Source organism: Trachemys scripta, chromosome 2, assembly GCF_013100865.1.
Source record: "Trachemys scripta elegans isolate TJP31775 chromosome 2, CAS_Tse_1.0, whole genome shotgun sequence".
Classification (NCBI taxonomy): domain Eukaryota; kingdom Metazoa; phylum Chordata; order Testudines; family Emydidae; genus Trachemys; species Trachemys scripta.
Window position 1 is genome coordinate 62,877,475 of NC_048299.1, and position 19,417 is coordinate 62,896,891.

The 19,417-nt window shown below is 41.8% G+C and overlaps 1 protein-coding gene across 3 annotated transcripts in view; it reads right to left on the reverse strand.

Moving 5' to 3' along the window:
- Window positions 1–19,417, reverse strand: part of ANKRD28 (ankyrin repeat domain 28) — a 141,814-nt gene that overhangs the window by 51,207 nt on the left and 71,190 nt on the right. For all 3 annotated transcript variants that reach the window (XM_034760729.1, XM_034760730.1, XM_034760731.1), the window contains 6 exons: window positions 16,306–16,448; window positions 13,588–13,800; window positions 8,246–8,324; window positions 6,358–6,472; window positions 5,818–5,900; window positions 3,803–3,866 (listed from right to left, as the gene is read on the reverse strand). In XM_034760729.1, the coding sequence (XP_034616620.1) occupies window positions 3,803–3,866; window positions 5,818–5,900; window positions 6,358–6,472; window positions 8,246–8,324; window positions 13,588–13,800; window positions 16,306–16,448 (697 nt within the window). The remainder of the gene's footprint in view (window positions 1–3,802; window positions 3,867–5,817; window positions 5,901–6,357; window positions 6,473–8,245; window positions 8,325–13,587; window positions 13,801–16,305; window positions 16,449–19,417) is intronic.

A 19,417-nucleotide genomic window follows, 5' to 3' on the forward strand; every position in this document is an offset into this window, starting at 1 on the left:
CATCCGCCGCGAGGATATTTACAATGGGGTCCTGCACCTCCACTATCTCCTCCGTCTGTAGGTCCATATTACGGGCCATCCTACGTAACAGGTCCTGATGAGCCCGAAGATCTATTGGGGGTGGACCTGTGCACGACGTGCCCACCACTGCCTCATCCGGAGAGGAAGAGGAAGATGCCTCTGGTGGTAAGGGATCCAAGGGAGGATCCTGGTCTCCCTGTTCCTGGGTCGGAGCATCACCTGCCCTTGGGTCCGGGACGTCAGGTGGTGCAGACACGGAGGCCTCCATGCCCCCTGGAGGAGGGCGAGAGATGGTGGACTCTGGGGCCCTTGTATCAGAGTGACCCGAGCGAGAGGTTGAAGTTATTGGAGCCCCTTGCGCCTGATGGTACGCCCACGGGGTCCAGAACGACCAGTGAGATGGGCCATGAGCAGGGTCCTCTGCCACCTCTTGCCAATGGCCTATATCTTGCTCCCCGGCTTGCCCTTGAGGGGGGTATGCCGATCTTGATAAGTCCTCAGAGGAGCGAGACACCGATCTCGATGGCCATGGTGGTGCCGACTGCGCCGAGACGAATCCCGTGGGATACGGTGCCGTACGGTGCCGGTCTGGAGATGTTCTATCTCTACGCGGTGCCGGCGATCGGTGCCGAGATCGCGATCGGTGCCGATGACCTCGGCGGTGCCGGGAGTCGGATCTGGATCGAGACGATGACCTGGAGTAGGCCCGGTGCCGGGAGCGGCCTCTCGACGTCGAGCGTCGATCGTACCGGTGCCGAGAACTACGTCTCGACGTTGATCGGTGCCGACGATCATAGCGGTGCCGAGACGTAGAGCGGTGCCGCGATGATCTTGGCCGCGAGTACGACCGGTGCCGAGGTGATATCCGGCGCCGGGACTGCGAGCGGCGTGGGGACCTGCTTCGGGACCTGGACCGGTGCCGTGGTTCCAGCCCCTGCGATGGAGGGCGCATCAAGGCAGGTTTCCCCCTAGATTGGACCGGACGAGTCAACGGTGCCGACGGTGCCGGTGGTTGGGGCGGTGCCGGCTCCGTGAGGGCGATCAAGTCTCTCGCCGTCGCGAAGGTCTCTGGTGTCGACGGGAGGCACTGTATCACCGCCGGTCGCGGTGGTGACTCTGTCTGCACCGGACTCAACGGCTTCGGAGCCGGAGTCGACGGTGCTGGAGGCACCTGTTTTCGGTGCTCCACAGGCGGACGCGGCTCTACCCCCGGCACCGGGGGAGCCGGCGTCTTCGGCACTGAGGTCCCCGTCTTATGGGATTTTTTATGTCCCGGGGATAATGAAAGGCGCCGAGGCACTTGCTGTGAGTGCGGTGCCGATGAGGTCCGGTGCCGTGGAGGCTTGTCCGACGTGGTCGGCATGGTCGGTGCCACCGGGGCACTGCGCACCGAGGTGCTAGGTGCCGGGGCCTGACGCGCCGATGGAGCGTCCGGGCTAAGTGCCGCCTCCATAAGGAGTTGCCGGAGCCGAAAGTCCCGCTCCTTCTTGGTCCTCGGTCTGAAGGCCTTACAGATCTTGCACTTATCTGTTTGATGGGACTCTCCCAGGCACTTCAGACACGAGTCCTGCGGGTCACTCGTTGGCATAGGCTTAGCGCAGGAGGCGCACTGTTTGAAGCCGGGAGCCTTGGGCATGAGCCCGGCCACGCGGCCGGGGGAAAAAGGGGGAGACAACCCCCTTAATCCCCTATAACTATATAACAAGTATTAACAAAGTGAATAACCAACTATTTAACTATAAACAACTAGAACTATAACTATAACTGTGAATAACTGGATAAGCTAGGGAGAGTGGAGAACAGCTACGCCGCGCTCCACAGTTCCAACGACCGTCAGGGGCGGTAAGAAGGAACTGAGGGGGCGCCGGGTCGGCTGGGGTATATATTCAGCGCCATGAAGGCGCCACTCTAGGGGGCTCCACAGCCGACCCGCCGGTGTTGCTAGGGTAGAAAATACTCCGACGATCATGCACGCGGCGCGCGCACACCTAATGGAATGGATATGAGCAAGCACTCGAAGAAGAACCTCATTTCTTCAGATGCATGGTTTTTTATACACGGAAGCTTATGCTCAAATAAATCTGTTAGTCTTTAAGGTGCTACCGGACTCCTTGTTGTTTTTGTAGCTACAGACTAAACACGGCTACCCCCTGATACTGTCTGTGTGCACATTCATGCTATCCTCAGCTTCCCTCACATGCTGGTAAAAACATTTAAACATTTTTTCTTCGTGAATAATCAAAAATAAGTTAGCCCCCTGCATTTGTTGAAAAAAGTAATCTAATATCCAGATGTTTATAAATACAATGAATAGCATATACTATAAAGATATACACACACAGAGGGTAAAGTTGTATCTAGCTCATACATAACTGTGCCTGGGGTAAGGCAGTACGGAGCCCTCCCCCAACTCTGCATAGCCTATTTCAAAGGGCTGGCCAGAATTACAGCCCCTATGCCCCACTGTGAGCAACTCGATGGAAAGGGGATAAGTGAAGAAAGCAGGTGAGGTCGTGGCACTGTACCCCTTCACCATGTGTCTCTGAAGTGCTCCTAACATAGGACTCTGGTAAATGATTGCCCTAAATAACATGGTCTATACTTTCGATAGGTAGTAAAAGATGCAAGTAAAATTAATCCATTCTGAGCCAATCCCAAACCTGGTATAAACACTGATTACTCCTGGGGGAATTCTTCACCAAAAAATTTAAAATTCTGCACACAATATTTTAAAATTCTGCGTATTTTATTTATCAAAATAATGCAATATAATCACTTTGGTTTCAATTATTTCTGTAATTTATTTAAACTACAAGATAATGGATGGAGAACGGAAGCGGGGAGCATTGGAGGAAATCCCCAAACCCCCTTTCCTAATAGTCAACAAATATATAAAGCCATATGCTCAGTGCTCTTCAGTTGCCTGATGTAACAAGTGAGGACTGGGGAAATCAAACTCACAATTTATATTGGCTACTGACCATCTCCAGAAAAGGAATTAGCAAACAGTTCATGGAGCACATTTTGATAGGAAATTCTTTCAGTCCAAAAAGTTAGACCCGTTCTAATCACGAAAGCAACATAAGCATTTATAAGGCCATACTGTCCTTTACATTCCTCTGGTAATGTAAAGGAGCCTTAAAACTTTTATACCTGTTTTATACTCCTGGGGGAATTCACAAAGACAATGGAAGCAATTCACTAAGCAGGCAGGCTGCTGCATTCTGCTCTGCCTGAAGGGACAGAGTCTGTCCCAGGCCTACCTCCTCAGAAACACCCCAAAGCCCTGCCCCTCCACGTTGAACATGCTGCAATAGGGAGCAAGATGGACAGAGTGTCTCACTCATACACACACACACACACACACCCCTGCCCATCCCCCAGGTGATTTACATCTCTACTGGCTGCTCCAAGCATCAGAACCAACCTGCGTACACTGCCGGGGAGGAGCGTGTGACCACTCTTGCGGCCTCCCTTTGTTTCCCCATTAGAAGTCATTTTTCTGTGGGGAAGCAAAGAAATCTGCGGGGTACATGAATTCTACGCATGCGCACTGATGCGGAATTCCCCCAGGAATAACTGATTGTGTTTGGCCATTACAATAAATGATTGATGATTGAGTAGAAATTGCAATTTATGCCTTTTTAAAGCTTGTAGAAAGAAGCCATCTTGAAATTATGTTCACACTTACAAAGCTCCTTGGGAGAAAAAGGAGGAAAACACTAGCAGGATCAATGATTTAAGAAAAAAAATTAAAAGTGAAGGCAGAGCTTCTACCTACCCTCCAGCTGCAGCTGCATGAAGGCAGGTCCTGCCAAAATCATCTGGGGTGTCTATGTCAAAGCCTACAAAAATAAGTTAGTATACTGTGAAACCATATATTTAATTCAACCCTTCACCAAACTGCCCTTCAGTAATTAGGCTGTAATGCCATCAAGTAAGTTTATGTTATTTACAACAGTAAATATTGAAACAAATTTTTTCCTTAATTTAAGAATTTCTTAGTGACCGGAATTAGTAAACTACACAGGGATGAATTCCAGTTCTCCCCAAATTTTCCCCCACACTATGCTTCCCCTCTTTCTTCAGCCCAAACTGGATGGACCCTACATATGTGTCCCATCTCGCATGGAGAGTACACACAAAGCTAGTTAGTGATCTGATTTGAGAAGTGGTCTCTAGATTACTAATATGGGCTGCCTCTCCATTGCCCCTATTTCACACTCTCCCTCCCATTAACCCCCCTAGGAGGCTTCACCCAAAGTACAAAGTATTTCTCAGTTCTGTTCACTGAACAATCCATCTCGTCACACTAATACCTTGCCTGACGCCACTGTCTCCAAAATGGTCATCCATATAGGGACAAACGGACTTTGCAAGGGTTGCATCACTGTGGTGGATGAATTCAGATTCCAGAAGGGTTCTTAATATATGAATCAACTAATTTCACCTCCCTCCCCACAAAAAATACACTAGTCAAAAATATCAATCTTCACCAACATCAACTTATTAAAAAGGAGTTTCTAGGCTACTGGTGTCCAACCTTTTCAGACTGAGTGCTGCACATATAAAATTTTTAAATGGTCAAGCAACCATGACTGATGCTTTAGATTGTGTGTGCTGGTCCACATCCCTTTGTGCAACTAACATACACAATGGAAATCATCTGCAAATCCTCTGATGGAGATTACCTTGACACAGAGAAGTCTCCTGTAGGTGCACATCTAGTACAACTTTGCACTGTGACAGAAAGGGGAAGTGGCTGGAGCATGCTGAGCTTTGCCTATCCTCCAGCTGTCACATGGTACCTAACGGACAGTTGTCAGCTGGTGCAAATTACAGCAAGATGCTCTAACCAGTGCTGGAGAAGAGAATCAAGAAGCCTAAATGACAGTTCCTCAGCTTCTCTTCCTTTTCCCCCTTCCCCTGGGCTTCCCTACTTCCCTGTGGTGTGGAAGGGAGCCCTCCTTTTGCTAATCACTCTCCTAGGCTGAAGACAGACAGTCAAGCTTCCCTTTTGAGCCCCCTGGAGCTTCCATCTCTCACCAGGGAAGCAGACTATGGAGCAGCCAAAATTAGTAAGTCTTCCCTGCCTTGCCATGCAGTAGGTATTCAGCTGAAAAGGGACTGACACTGTTCAGCATAATTCCAGCTCACAGCAGAGCTGATCCTGGGGTCACAGGTGAAGCAATACCCTGTACTGTTTCTTCATAGTGAAGGGTCTGATTAAACACTTCAGTTTGAAAGTCGCAGAGTGCTGCTCAGGGAACATGTTTTTAATTCATAATCAAACACAAACATTTTTCTTAATGCAGTTGCCCCCAGGGCCTAGCGGTTAGAGCCTGTAGAGCCACAGGTTGAACACCACTGTTCTAGGCAAAGCTGTATTGGAATCATGACAATTTGGAGTTCGAGGGACAAGTTAAGAAGATGTTAAAGTGATATCATCACCTCAGGTTTTGAGCCACTATAGTTCCTAAACTACTTGTTTAGTTTGTCTCAATCCCTCCAGAAAATGTGCGCACGAGAGCACACTTTTGAAATTTCAGGCATATTGCTTCAGTTCTGGCAAAGTTTTACAAGTTTTCAAATTTAGGCTTACCACAGAAAGCTTGCTCCATCTTTAACTATGCAAGGTAGCTCAGACTAGCCAGCACAATCCTCAGCTATAAACAAGCTAACAGATTATTTCTTTGTACTATTGAAAAAGGGCTTAAATATTGTGAAATATAACTGAAAGTACTAAAAGGTTAATGTATATGTAGTAACCACAACACATTTTTAAGAGTATCCTACCTGATGAAAGGAGCTTTCTGCAACAGTCTGAAAATCCACTTAATGCTGCCAAATGGAGAGGAAACATCCCATGTACACCTCTCCTAAGATACATCATAGTCTCATTACAATAAAAAATCAAGATTGCATGCTAAATTGCACATGTATAGGGTTTCATCAACAAAATCTAATTAGAATGATTAGATCTGAGGAAATCTCTTAATATGTTAAGAAGCTTACTTTCAATCTAAAAATAATGCATTCATTCAGAGTGACAGACAGTTAAAATGTATGAGGTTTTGGTTTGCATATTTCAACTATTATATTGAAGTACAAGTTGGCAACACAGTCCACTATTTGTTTTCTGATTTTTGTTTACACTACAATGAGTTGTGACACTATAACAAGATACAGTATCTGCAAAGAATATATGACTGAATGCATTTCTAATCTCAGAACATTTAAAGAGCTAAGAAAGTAATGTGAAACAATACACTACTCTGGCTTTCTAATTAATGCATTTCTGAACTATTTTAGCCTATATCCAAGTTAGTTACTTACTTTGCAGTGTCAGCACCACTTGTAATTAGAGTGTTGATTAGTAGCTCATGACCATATCTAGCTGCAATGTGCAAAGGAGTATTTCCATTCCTATCTTCACAGTCTATTTCAGCTCCTACAATATAAAAGTTAGTGTGAATGCACATAAACGGTACATGCACATATGTTTGTTAGCAAAATGGTGTTAAAGATTAACAAGTTTAAAGTAAAAGTAACGAAAGAGTGATTTTTTTGGTTTAAAAATTTAAAATGTTTTAGTGGTACTGAGTACTAATGGTACTCCTAGGGAATTTTGCGCCAAAAAATAAAAATTTTGTGCACAATATTTTAAAATTCTGCAAATTGTTATTTGTCAAAATAACACTATATAATCAGGCCAGTTTCGATTACTTTGGTAATTTATTACAAAATACCTGCCAGAAAGTATGTCTGTAACAATACAGACAACCAAAAAGACTCAGAAAATGTTTTTTGACAAACAGATTCCTTATAGGCATATTAACACAGAATTTGAGATATTTTTGTTGACAGTTATCTTGTTTCAGTGAAATTAAATACAACAGAACCTTGTTTAACCTCCATTATATCTGGCTCTCCTTATTAACCAAACCACCAGCCACTAAGGGCTGACACCTGGATCACCCGCCACTAGGGTTTGCAATCCTTCTAGCTGCTGGTAACCAGACCCCCGAGCCCTGCCCCCATCCCTCACACCTTCTCCCCCCAAGGCCCCACCCCCATTGCTCGCGAAATCGTCTCAGGGAGCCTGCTTGTACATAACAGGCAGCCCCAACAGAGCAGGGGCTGGCATGGGTTAATAATCTGGAGTCTCACCCCAGCCCATGATAACCAGACTTTTGGTTAGGGTTGCCACCTTTCTAATTGCTAATAACTGGATTCTTGAGGCCTCCCTCCCCAGGCCCTGCCCCTGCTACACCTCTTCCCTCGAGGCCCCGCGCATCACTTGCTCAGCACAACCCCCCGTACCCTCCACCCCACAGTAACCAGACTTTTGGTTTGAGTGCCCGAGGGCTGCCAGGTCCCCTTTTAGACTGGACTTTCTGGTCAAAAACCAGGCACCTGGCAACCCTAAATGACACTTGGACAGAGAAGCCAAAAACCGGACTGTCTGGGTAAAACACAGATGGGTGGCAACCCTGCCCACTGCCCATTCTCCAGTTTATCTGGATTTTTGGTTATCCAATTTGGCTCTGGTCCCAATTAGACCAGATACTCGTGGTTCCATTGTAATACATTTGAAACACACAAGACCGGAAAAAGGAAGCATTTTGGTGGAAATCTCAAATTGTGTGTGAAAAAATAAAATTCTGCAGGGAACATTACTTCTATGCAAATTCTGCATTCTGCAGTGGTGCAGAATTCCAGCAGGAGTATAATGGACAGCAAGTAAATGCAGGTCTCTTGTCATGTATCGGTAGAGCAGGGGTTCTCAAACTGGGGGTCGTAACCCTCAGGGGGTTGTGAGGTTATTATGTGGGGGGTTGCAAGCTGTCAGCCTCCACCCCCAAGCCCTGCTACGCCTCCAGCATTTATAATAGTGTTAAATATTTAAAAAGTATTTTTAATTTATAAGGGGGTGGGGTTGCACACAGAGGCTGTGTGAAAGGGGTCACCAGTACAAAAGTTTGAGAACCATTACTGTAGAGGGCAAATTGTTTCTGTAACTCAATGCTGTAGAAAAGGGACAATAATACAAATACCCTTGGTTTTCCATCTTTAAAGTGAAGATATAGATGGGTAGAGTCTATATGCATCTCATCAGAGTATAAAAACCTCACTAACTGAAATACTGGCCATAGCAAAACAAGAATATGAAAATGTCATTAACATTTCAATATATATACATAAATACTTTTTTTCTTTTTACCATTCTGGATGATGGTTTGTGATCTTGAAAATCTACCATGGATTGCTGTCATATGCAATGGTGTTTTCCCATCTTTACTCTGGAAATAAAACAAACAAAAATAAAAAACATCAACCCACAGCCAGCTACATTTATATATCAAAATCACCAAGGAGAAGTGATCCTTTTCCACCAACCCCTTCAATTCCCTCTCCACACTACTATAAAACAGTTGCTGGTAGTAAAAAACCAGGATGACACTGCAGGCTATTCAACACTGCTGTTATCCTGTTCTTGTTAATCTCTTCTCCAGCTCTATCTGACAACTCAATGATGCACACTCACTCAGAATTATGCTGTTAGGACAATCAAGATGATAGTGGCAGCAGATAATCTTAGCACCAAGAACTACATTTACTTCTTCCCTAAATCTAAAGCCAAAAAAATAAAGATTCTTTTAAAGAACTGACTTGTATTCAGACTGAATAAGAGAACCTTATTACAGAACATTACAAAATATGTTAGAAGACTGACATTAAAATATTCATCTGTTTCTTTGATGTTAATTCAAAATGCAACTCATAAGTAATTCATCACAAACCACAAGTAATCCTTAAGGCAAACTATTCAACCACACAGGATACTGTACATTTGACACACACATGAAAAGTACAATTAACAACTCACCCAGAAAAGGTACCCTGAAATTAGGTCAACTTTAACAGAGGGGATTCTAGTTTTTAACAGCACTATCTAAATACATTCATAAACTGTCTCTCCTATGAAATTTAGTCCATAGTTAGCTCATTATAGGTTAATGAAAAATCTAAATGCACACAAAAAGTGTTACACACACACACAATACTAGGCAATGTGACACTAAATTGCAACCATCATATTACTATATAAAAACTATACCATTTTCTATTCCCTTAGGTGTACATACACATGTTAATTAACGGCATACAGTAGAATGAACACAAAATTCCCTATTGCAAGGGGACAAAGTTAAACTTGCTGCGGGAACTTCTCCACTAAATATCTTGATTGTGTGCAATTCAATTCAGAACCAGAACATACAGGTAAGATTTCAGGAATATACTATTTCCTTCATGAGTGTTTTTGTTTTGTTTTGCCTTTTTAAGTATTCTAAAATAAATAAGTTGGGAGAAGTATACACAGAACAGATTCCTTAGGCAATGAACAGCAGCATCAGTCCACTGTTGGAAATATTTGAAAAGCTCAAATATTTCCTTTCTTCCTTGGAAGTCTTCCATCTAAGTACTGATCAAGCCTCCCCTTGCTAAGCATATGAGATCTGACATGATCATAGCCTATGGTAAAATAGCTGTAGGCTAATGGTTATTTGGTTGCATTCACTGAAGCTCAATGAAGTGAGATAATAGAAGATTAAAAAACAGGTCTCTTGTATAATGTACTATCAGGCAATATATGTCTATAAAATACTTATTTTCCAAAAACACAAATCTCTAGGAGAAGCCACTGTTATTACACAGCAAAAAAAAAGCCCAGAACACCATGTAGTCTCAAGTGGTCAACCATACATGCCTAAACATGGTTTCACTTAAAATTAGATATATCAAGTCAACTCAGACCACTGAGATCATTTATTTTCAAGAATCCAGCTGATACTAGTTCAAATACAATACATACATCCTTATACATCCCATAATATACTTCTACATGTGGAAAATCATTATTTGAGTTTGCTATACGCTTTTTAGACTGGATGTTGCAGGAAAGGAATAGTGTTGAGCAGTAGTCACTAGGCTTTAAAGATCTAAATTACTATATGGATATTGACAATTTTGTACCTGCCAAAACAGCCTATTTCCCCCTCCCGTGGAAAACGGATGAAGGGGGAAACATATCAAAAGTCTAAAATTTCTGCCGCTCACTAATCTGTTGTATGCTTTCTTCCCAGAGGTGAAGCCAACAAGACTCTGGAGTGGACATTTCAGAGTTTCCAGAACACCCACTCATCAAGGTCCACAGCATATGCACACATGATCCTCCTCCTATCCCAGATGCCCACCTATGCCCCCTCTACATCTCTAAAAATCACGGAAGTAGGTGACAGCGGAGAGAATTATAGTAGATATCTATACTTACAAAGTAAGTTATTTGTGATTATGAATAGAATATTGTATTTTTATGACAGTTGTCAAAAACTACAAATATTTTGAACTTTAGCATTAAAAGCCAAAAATCAAGATTATATTTGAAAATAAAAAATTGAGCACAGCTGAAATCCTCTATACATATCGCTGAAAAGTTTTACAATAAACTCTACTGAATAAGAGTAGTCTAAAGAAGCAAAAACCACAACATTATAAAATCCTACTATTTTAACTAAAGGAATAATCCTTAGGGAAAGCAAGGAATCTAAAGTCAATATTTGGCCCTAAACCAGGGAACAACCATCCTACTCAATATTTGAAAACCAGAACTGACTGAGCAGAGGTGGAATACTCTATTACTGAAAAGTTCACACTACTACAACCACCTCTGCAAAATAAAGCTACTACTTAGTCAATCTCCTTCCTTCCCTGCAAAACTGTAACTAAAAAAAAAAAGAGCATTCCCATTTTAATTAAATAACCACCAGCAAAGCAGGAGAGAAATACCAATCTTAGTTACATTAATATAAACCCATAATAACTCCATTAATTTTAATGCAATTCCACTGCATTTATACCAGTGTAAAAAAGCCCTTAAACTTCTCTTGTAAGCTCATATATACCCTTCCCCACAAATGGATCCGGCAAAGCAAAAGTGTTCTGGGATGCAGCCACAGACCCGGATGTCCTTGGTGTGAGGGGCACCCTCTCTTTTCCAGTCATCGGTACCAGCGCTGAAATCTTCCCTGGCACAGAAGAGTTGTGTGTTTTTGGAGTGCTGGAGATGGCGGTACCAACAGTTCATTGCTTGGAACTGCTGCATCCCATTGTTTATGGGTCATCTTCTTGTGCCTGTGGGACTTGGAATGCATTCCATCCCCTTGGGCCGAGCTGGTGGAGGGAATGTTGATTTCCTTGGATTTTGAGAAAGATTTAGTCCCATGCTTATGGGACTGCATCCTAATCTCCCAAATAAACCCCACTATTGGGTCAGCAGGGGTGGTTCTGCTGGCACTGGAATCGGACATAGCAGTGGGAGGCTAACTCCTCACTGAATTAGTCATGATGTGAGCTTCTCCCAGGCAGTAGAGGCAGTGTTGGTGGTCATCGCTGATCGATAAGGATCGCATGCAGGAGGCGCAGAGTTTGTACCCTGGAGCTCTGGGCATAATCCAGGACCCACATGGGGCAGCAGAGAAGTCCCTAAAGTCTACTCTAAACTAACATTAAAACTATTAATTACTAAAACCAAGAAAGAAATAAAACTAGTAAAATTACTGTTAAAACTATTTACAACTATGCTTTTTACAACTGCATCAGAAAAGGACGATGAAGGTTCTGACCCAGATCTTCAGCTGTGAGAAAGAACTGGAAATGCAGTCGGTCCTTCCCACCATTTATTGCCTCGGACGGAAGCACAAGGTGAGTCAAGGTGCATGCAAAGACTAACAGACGCTACTTTCAAACTCTCTGACTCTGGGTGCATGGTGCACATGCGTAAACCCCCAGTGGAATACAATAGGGACTATCACTCAAAGATGAACCCTATGTTTAGGAGGGTGGCGAGAAAGATATTGGGCATCAGAGTTGTAGTCTAAATATTGGTTTTCAACCTGGGAATGTTCTGACCTTTCCTATATCACCCATTTGGCTGAAACAGAATTATCAGTTGGCTTTGAGATTGAGTGTGCCAGGTTATTCTTGGGGCTGAAAGCTGACCAGGATTTGCTGGCTTCCCACATTATTTTAATGGAATTTGTTCATACATTTATTTTTATTGCTTTCGTTAACCTCATTTATTTAAAATAAATCTAGAAACTTAAGTGGATCAGATGTCCTCTGCCCCAGACATCAGGGGCTGTAGCTAACTGTGAAGACCTCTGGCATATCTATCAATAAGCCACTTCTTGCTTCTCCATAGAACCTGCTCCCCTTAGTCCTCATGCTAGGCATTTTGGTAGCAAGGAATGGGACCAATTAGCGCTTTTGATATCTGGAAAGGCACAGGAGGCAGCACAGGATTTTGGAGGTAGTTGCTGTTTTTGGCGGGATGTATCTCTTCAATTCCTGCCATTTGTGGGCAGGAGCAGAGATAACCAGATTTCTTTTTCTTTTCTTTTTTTTTGGGGGGGGGGGGGGGGGGGGAAAAGGGTGGGGAAGGGTTTTGGACTCTTAGTTCCATAAAAAAACAATTTCCCCTTGTCTCTACCTCAATAGCCAGCCACACATCAACAACAATGGACAGGCACGTTACCTGAATGTTTATGAGGACAACTGTCATCATCAGACTTGAGTGAGCCTCATGCTAAAATAGTTAGCTGTTTCAGGCTCTTAGTTTGCAGACTTAGGAAGACCTCACAGCATTTTTCTATATTCAAACTTATTTTTGCAACCATAAGGCTTAAAAATTTAAATTTTATAAGTCAAAGGAAATATTAAATTCTGCAACAGAGGTGGATTCTATGGCAAGTCCTACAGCCATAGAATTATGGCCAGGAGTACATTTTTTCTCTCAGTCCATTTGGGGCCCTAATATGCTGACCATGTCAGCCAGCAATCTGAGTCCTTCTACTGGCTAGGTCTCCACTGCATCAAGTACAAGCTTTGGTTCCTTACCTTTAAGGCCCTTCACAACTCAACCTCTCCCTATTTATTGACTCTAGAATCTTCTGTTGCCCTTCACCGTTCTACTAATGATGCCAGCCTCATTTGCCTGTGTATATTTCTCCCACAAACACTTGTGTGATTTCTTCCACACTGGTTCTTATTTATGGAGTACTCTCAGAAATAGCTTCTAAAACTACTAACCTCTTTAAAATTTCTTCTCAAAACCCACTTTTACTGTTATGCATATGGGATACTTCTAACAGATAATGGCCAATACGGATTTCTGACAATTATCTTATTTAGTGGGCCCACCTAACTGCATGTTCTTTCATTGTCTCCCTCATCTTTCCTCCCTTATTCCTTCAGATTGTATATCCACTGTTTGTGTTTCATCTTAAATTTGATTGTAAGTTCTTTGGGGGCAAGGACTGTCATATACTCGTTGTCTGTAGAACCCCTAGCACAACAAGGTTCCACAATCCTGACAGGGGCATATAGGTACTATTGTAATAAAAATATATTAAACCTTGTAATTTAAAATATTGTATCTGATATAAAGACAGATGTATTGTACGTTACAACTTACTGAATCCACCTTTAGATTCATTTCCTTACCTTCATATTTACATCTGCTCCATTACAGACCAAAAGTTCTAAACACAATGCTCCATGTGTTGATGCAGCAGCAAAGTGCAAAGGTGTAAAACCTTTCTCATTCATCTGATTTACATTAGCACCACAGTCTATAAGTTCATTTACTACAACATCTTGTCCATTGTAGCAAGCTACGTGAAGAGGTGTATTTCCGTAGGCATTTGGTTCATTCATCTGATGGGAAAAAACAAGACGATTAGTTAAGATACTGTGAAATTCTACCAAACTTCTTTTATGCCATCATGCAACCGTATTTAACTATGTACAACAGAACATCTTTTGTTGTTATGCAGGATGTCTTCATTGCATTGTGGAATACCACAAAACGGTACATTAAATGTGTTCTGGACTGGATTTCCTTGACCAAAAAAACTTTAGAATGGAATACTTTTTAACCTCTCTGAGAGGAGATAATTAAAGTGTTTGGTAGTGTGAAAGGAATAGTTGTGTGAAAGGAAGGTATTCTGCCACTTGTAAATAGAAATCTCCAATTTATTACCACAGAAGATCCACATTGTTGGGATATGTACCTTGATTCTATGAGTCCCAAAAGCTCCTATAATGCAGAGACATTGGTGGCAAGTACACACCCTTCCCTTGATCTAAACATCAAGATTGTATAATGGAGGGTCTCAGACTTTCTTGCTTTTGTAGGCACACCCTGTTGCCTGCAATGGAGTCTCCTTGCATTCCTTAGCCCCTCAAGATGCCTGTGTGCCACACTGCCATCCCCTTCTATTTCAGGGGCTCTCTGCAACCTACCTCTCATGCCAGTGTGCCCTCATCGTTTCTTCTCCACATTCACTCTTCTGCCACATGCCAGGGTCTCTATGTGCATCTCTATGCATCACTTTCTCCCATACCAAGGTCCCTCATTCTCCCCACTGCCAGGGTCATCCAGTCTCTCCCAAGCCCACCAAGGGTTCTGTGTGCCACCAATTCATCCCCCATGCCAGGGCTCTGTGAATGCCCTATGTCCATACATTATGCTGGAACATTTTAATGGATACCATCAATCAGTTCTTTAATCTATAGACAACTACAGAAGTGGCTAAAGCTCCTGGGTGTGCTAGATGAATGGAAAGGGCTCCATGTGACCCCATTTCCTTCTTTCCCTCCTCCCCCAGTTTTCACCAGAATCAATAGGGTTTGTTCACTGATGCCTAAAACATTCCCTGAAATTTTGGAATTGAGTGGATGCAGTGTTCAAAAGTTATCACATTACTGATAGACAAGTTCCAGTGACTCCACCTCCCTCAATTCCTTACTGCCAGTTCCAAATACATAGTAATAATCTAGAAAAACAAAGCAGAAAAGTGGGTGAGTGTTGGTCTGCAGAGGCAACATACTCTGACAACTCCAGTTAAAAGTGAAGAATGTTCTTTTATCTTTTGCAAATTGTCTTTGCAGATCCCTTTTAATGGACAACAAGAACCTCACAGAGGATGGTTGAGGTATTTAAACAGCAGAACTGCTATCCCCAAATGAACATTAGGGACTTAAAACTAAAATTTTATTCCTGCTGGAATTCTGCACCATTGCACGACGCAGAATTTGCGCAGAATTAGTGTTCCTCACAGAATTTTATTTTTTCACGCAGAATGTGACAGCCAGAGCCCAGCTGTCAACAGCTGGACCTCCTGTATTTCAAAAATACTATTTTGAAATAAATTACCAAAATAACAAACTGGTGTGAGAGTGTTATTTTGTAAAATATGCAGAATTTAAAAATATTGCATGCAGAATTTTTAATATTGGGGCACAGAATCCCCCCAGTTGTAATTAAATGTAGACACTTTGGTGCCTAGATCTAGTCATCTAAATCAGTGGCCTGTTGTTCCATGGTACTGAACGTCTGCGGGGCCTACTGAATTTAATAGGAATTTTGGGTGCCAAATCCTTCTGAAAATCAGGCCACATATTAAGGTGCCTAAATATGGATTTTAGGCACCTAAGTTTGGAAATATTTGTCTTAGCCCTAAGATATGAGAAACTAATACTGCATTAATGTGCAAATTGAGCTCCAAGTTACATTATACAAAGAAACGTCATAGTTTTCAAACTACAACTTCAGAAGCAATAGCCACTCTGTGCAAGATTGCAAGATGACTCAAAAGGTGAAACTCTAATAGGCTTACAATTCAGTTTAATAAATTTCTTTTTATAATCTCAAAAATACTGACAATATTTTTGTTAATATATTTTTATAACTAGGTACTTATATGACCATTATTAGTATAGTATCAGAGTACTTCACAATCGTTAATGATTTACCCTCAAAACTCCTGTGAGATAAGGAAGTTTTATCTCCACTTTACAGATGGGGAACTGAAACAAGAGATAAGGTCACAGAAAAAGTGTACATCAGAGCTAGCAACAGAACTCCAATCTCCCGAGTCCCAGTCTAGTGCCTTAAACATAGGATCATTCCTTCCCTCCTGGAAGATAATGAAACCATTTAAGGACAAGTTTATCTTTAAGTGAAAATCTGTAGAAGAAACTTGAGCCTAGGGAGTGAAGTCCTGTAATCAAATAAATGAGTGAAGACCTTGTGAAGTACTCTTACTACCATTATTCTTGATCATGAAGAAAGGAGCATTCTCTGCGCCACTATATTCCTGATCAGTAATAGTTTAGATTTTTCTTATGTCATTTGCCTTTGGCTACATGTTTACTTACATCAACTCCAAGATCTAGAAGATATTTGACTACGCTGATCATTCCACTAGATGCTGCAGCATGTAGGGGTGTATATGATTTCTTGTCTTTGCATGACACCTCAGCTCCATGGGTCACAAGTAATTTCACAACTTCAATGTGACCTGGGCAAATAAAAGAATAAATAAATAATATTAAGACGCAACTTGATTTATCAATTGTGCTCTGACTTTTACAAAAATAATACCAATTTATTATTAGCTGCACTTGATCAACTTTTAAAGGTGAAAAATCCAGTACAGACTCTCATTTAAAAGAAGCAAAGAACCATATTCTTTCCCTACCTCATTTCCTTACGATTTATAAAGGCAGTCTAAAATATTTTCTCCATGTATTTTCTCCTACTCCAAACAATCTCTCTAGCCTTGATTTTTGATTTATATAAAAAATATCAGATCTTGTCTTCTGTTTTTGCTGAAGGATTTTTTTTGGAGGACTTAAAACCTCCAAAACCAGCCCATTAGCTCTCAAATCCAACTCAGAGGGGAAGGGATTTTTAGTAAGCTATTTAAAACTTTTGCTCATCTGATTTAATACCTATCTAACCCAAACTTCTGTCAAAGATTTGAAAGAAAAGCTCAGAACCTTGCTCCTTCAAACTGAAGACTGAGAAAACTTCCATTTAATTTCTTAAGGCCTCCTGCATGAATCGTGAAAAGACTTCATATTCCTGAAGTTTCTAAAGTAGAAACAAGCAGAAAGATAAGTCTCTTTTTAAGAAAACATTTCTAGACTTTGTAATATAAAAAATTTAAATGATTTTTCCTTTACAGATATGTTATTTTTTGAAAACTTTACCCGAAGTGATTTAGAAACCCAAATTCCATTTTCAAAAGCGACTTAAGAATTCATAAGCCTAAGCCACATTGAAACTCAATGGGACATACGCTCCTAATTCCCCAGGTCATTTTTTAAAATAAAGGCTTGGCTATGCTTAAAAGGCTGCAGCAGCATAGCTGTACCAATGCATCTGCGGCGCTGTACGCTTCAGTGAAACACTACCTACGCTGATGGTAGGGCTTCTCCCATTGGCATAGGATGGTAATCCAGCTCCACGAGAGGCGGTGACTATGTTGATTAGAGAAGTCTTCCCATCGACATAGCACTGTCTACACTGGGAGTTAGGTTGTTATAACTTCATTTAGGTTGGTGTAACTTATGTTGCTTAGGAGGGTGTTTTATTCATCCCCCTGCGTGACATAAGTTATGCCGTCATAAACCATAGTATAGACATAGCTTAAGTGAGAATCCGGTCCACTGTATATGAACATACGCACACTGATTTCTTTAAAAAAAATTAAGAAGTTAATTTTATCCCTCCCTCTCCGCTGTCCCCAAATCTATTTAAAAAATGAAAATTAGACAAGCGATATGCTCCAGGGATAAAGTATCCTATTACGTGTCTATAAAAGTAGCATGTGCTAAAATTGGTAGATAGAATGTAGCTTAGCTGAACAAGAGAAAGCATTTGTTTTTCCAGCTGGGTGAGCACACACCACAAAATGTACGTGTCCTCATTACAACCCCGATAATGCTTGTCCATACATAGCTGTGGCATCGCAAACACTGAATTTCATTCCCTCAAAAGTACTTCTGCAGGCAGGATAAATCAGATCTTAAATATTTATCTCTAAGAACACTGGATCAATAACAGTCACACACATCAACTTCTTGGCTGAAGTGATTATCAACAGTTGAAGTCTGATGTCAGCGTGGCTTCAAACAATGAGTAATGGTATTAACACTGCTTAATTCACTGGGAAGTGTCAGCAACTTTCTAGCTGCCATAAGCCTCCCCCCTACAGAAGAAAGTCTGTGATCTTGTTCTGTTTTACTCTTTGGCACTATGAGTATGGATTTCCCAGCATGATGTACATATTTTACACTAGTACTGGATGGCTCCAATCCCCTGATTTCAAGGATGAAAGACTAATTTAAAACAGGCTTCAAACACAGATTTCTGCAAATTGGATTATTGATATTCTTACTTGTATAAGTGAAGCAATTTCTAGGACAAGAAATCCAGATATTTGTGACTAGATCACTTTTACAACCATTCTGACCTATCAGGTGACCATCCATTTAAGCTTTTTTTCTTCTTCTCAAATATGCATTTTCTACTTTGTAAACTACAAAAGACTTTACAGACCTCAGCACCAAGCATGCTTGCAGTGCTTTATAAAGTTATTTAACAACTCTTCCTCGATCCACCCATACAAATTTAGGAGTTTCATTTATTGGGCAGATATCTATCCTGACTTCTTTATATTTAAACAGAAACATGTGTACCATGACCCTGCCTCCCACCAATTATTATTATTATTAATAGATTGAGTAAATGATTTGAAAATTGTATTTTCAATGTTTCCAGCTCCTGTCTCCACTTTGAGAGGCCAATTAAGTAAGAGAAAAAAACTTTTGAAGTGATAATCAAGATAGCCCAGATGGACTACAAGCTATCAGGAACAGTATCCCCGATAATGTCACAGCTAACCTGGTGGCTGAACTTTGTGATTTTGTCCTCACCCACAACTATTTCACATTTGGGGACAATATATACCTTCAAGTCAGCGGCACTGCTATGGTACCCACATGGCCCCACAGTATGCCAACATTTTTATGGCTGACTTAGAACAATGCTTCCTTAGCTCTCGTCCCCTAACGCCCCTACTCTACTTGCGCTACATTGATGACATCTTCATCATCTGGACCCATGGAAAAGAAGCCTTTGAGGAATTCCACCATGATTTCAATAATTTCCATCCCACCATCAACCTCAGCCTAGATTAATCCACACAAGCGGTCCATTTCCTGGACACTACTGTGCTAATAAATGATGGTCACATAAATACCACCCTATACCGGAAACCTACTGACCGCTACACTTACCTACATGCCTCCAGCTTCCATCCAGGACACACCACACGATCTATTGTCTACAGCCAAGCTCTAAGATATAACCGCATATGCTCCAATCCCTCAGATAGAGACAAGCACCTACAAGATCTCTATCAGGCATTCTTAAAACTACAATACCCACCTGCTGAAGTGAAAAAACAGATTGACAGAGCCA